Source organism: Eurypyga helias, unplaced genomic scaffold, assembly GCF_000690775.1.
Source record: "Eurypyga helias isolate BGI_N326 unplaced genomic scaffold, ASM69077v1 scaffold29389, whole genome shotgun sequence".
Taxonomy (NCBI): domain Eukaryota; kingdom Metazoa; phylum Chordata; class Aves; order Eurypygiformes; family Eurypygidae; genus Eurypyga; species Eurypyga helias.
In genome coordinates this window covers 1-413 of record NW_010270532.1, presented here as the reverse complement: position 1 = coordinate 413, position 413 = coordinate 1, and the positions used below count along the sequence as shown (strand labels likewise).

The following is a 413-nucleotide window of genomic DNA, read 5'->3' as shown; positions in this document are numbered from 1 at the left end:
CCGCCTCCGCTGCAGATCATCGGCGGCATCGACCGCTCGCTGTACTTGGGTGAGATCTGGTACACGCCCATCCGGAAGGAGTGGTACTACGAGGTCATCATCGTCAAGCTGGAGGTCAACGGCCAGGACCTGAACATGGACTGCAAAGAGGTGAGGGGGGCAGGGGGGGATCCTGCCCCACGGGTGCTGGGATCTGGTGCCAGGAGAGCGGGTCTGCTCCTCTTCTTCTTCCCCCCAGTACAACTACGACAAGAGTATCGTGGACAGTGGGACCACCAACCTCAGGCTGCCGAAGAAGGTGTTTGAGGCGGCGGTGAAATCCATCAAAACAGCTTCTTCGGTCAGTGAAAGCCACCCCACCCCCCCGCGGGGCACGTCCCTGGGGCCGCAGGCAGCACGGCTGCCCGTCCCCA

General features: G+C 62.7%; 1 protein-coding gene across 1 annotated transcript in view; it reads left to right on the top strand.

Moving 5' to 3' along the window:
- The window catches only part of BACE1 (beta-site APP-cleaving enzyme 1), a gene marked incomplete at both ends in the record, with an annotated part of 1,664 nt that extends 1,324 nt beyond the window's left edge, over positions 1-340 (top strand). Inside the window, 2 exons of the mRNA XM_010158487.1 lie at positions 16-150; positions 239-340. Of these exons, the coding sequence (XP_010156789.1) occupies positions 16-150; positions 239-340 (237 nt within the window). The remainder of the gene's footprint in view (positions 1-15; positions 151-238) is intronic.
- Positions 341-413: the final 73 nt, after the last annotated feature.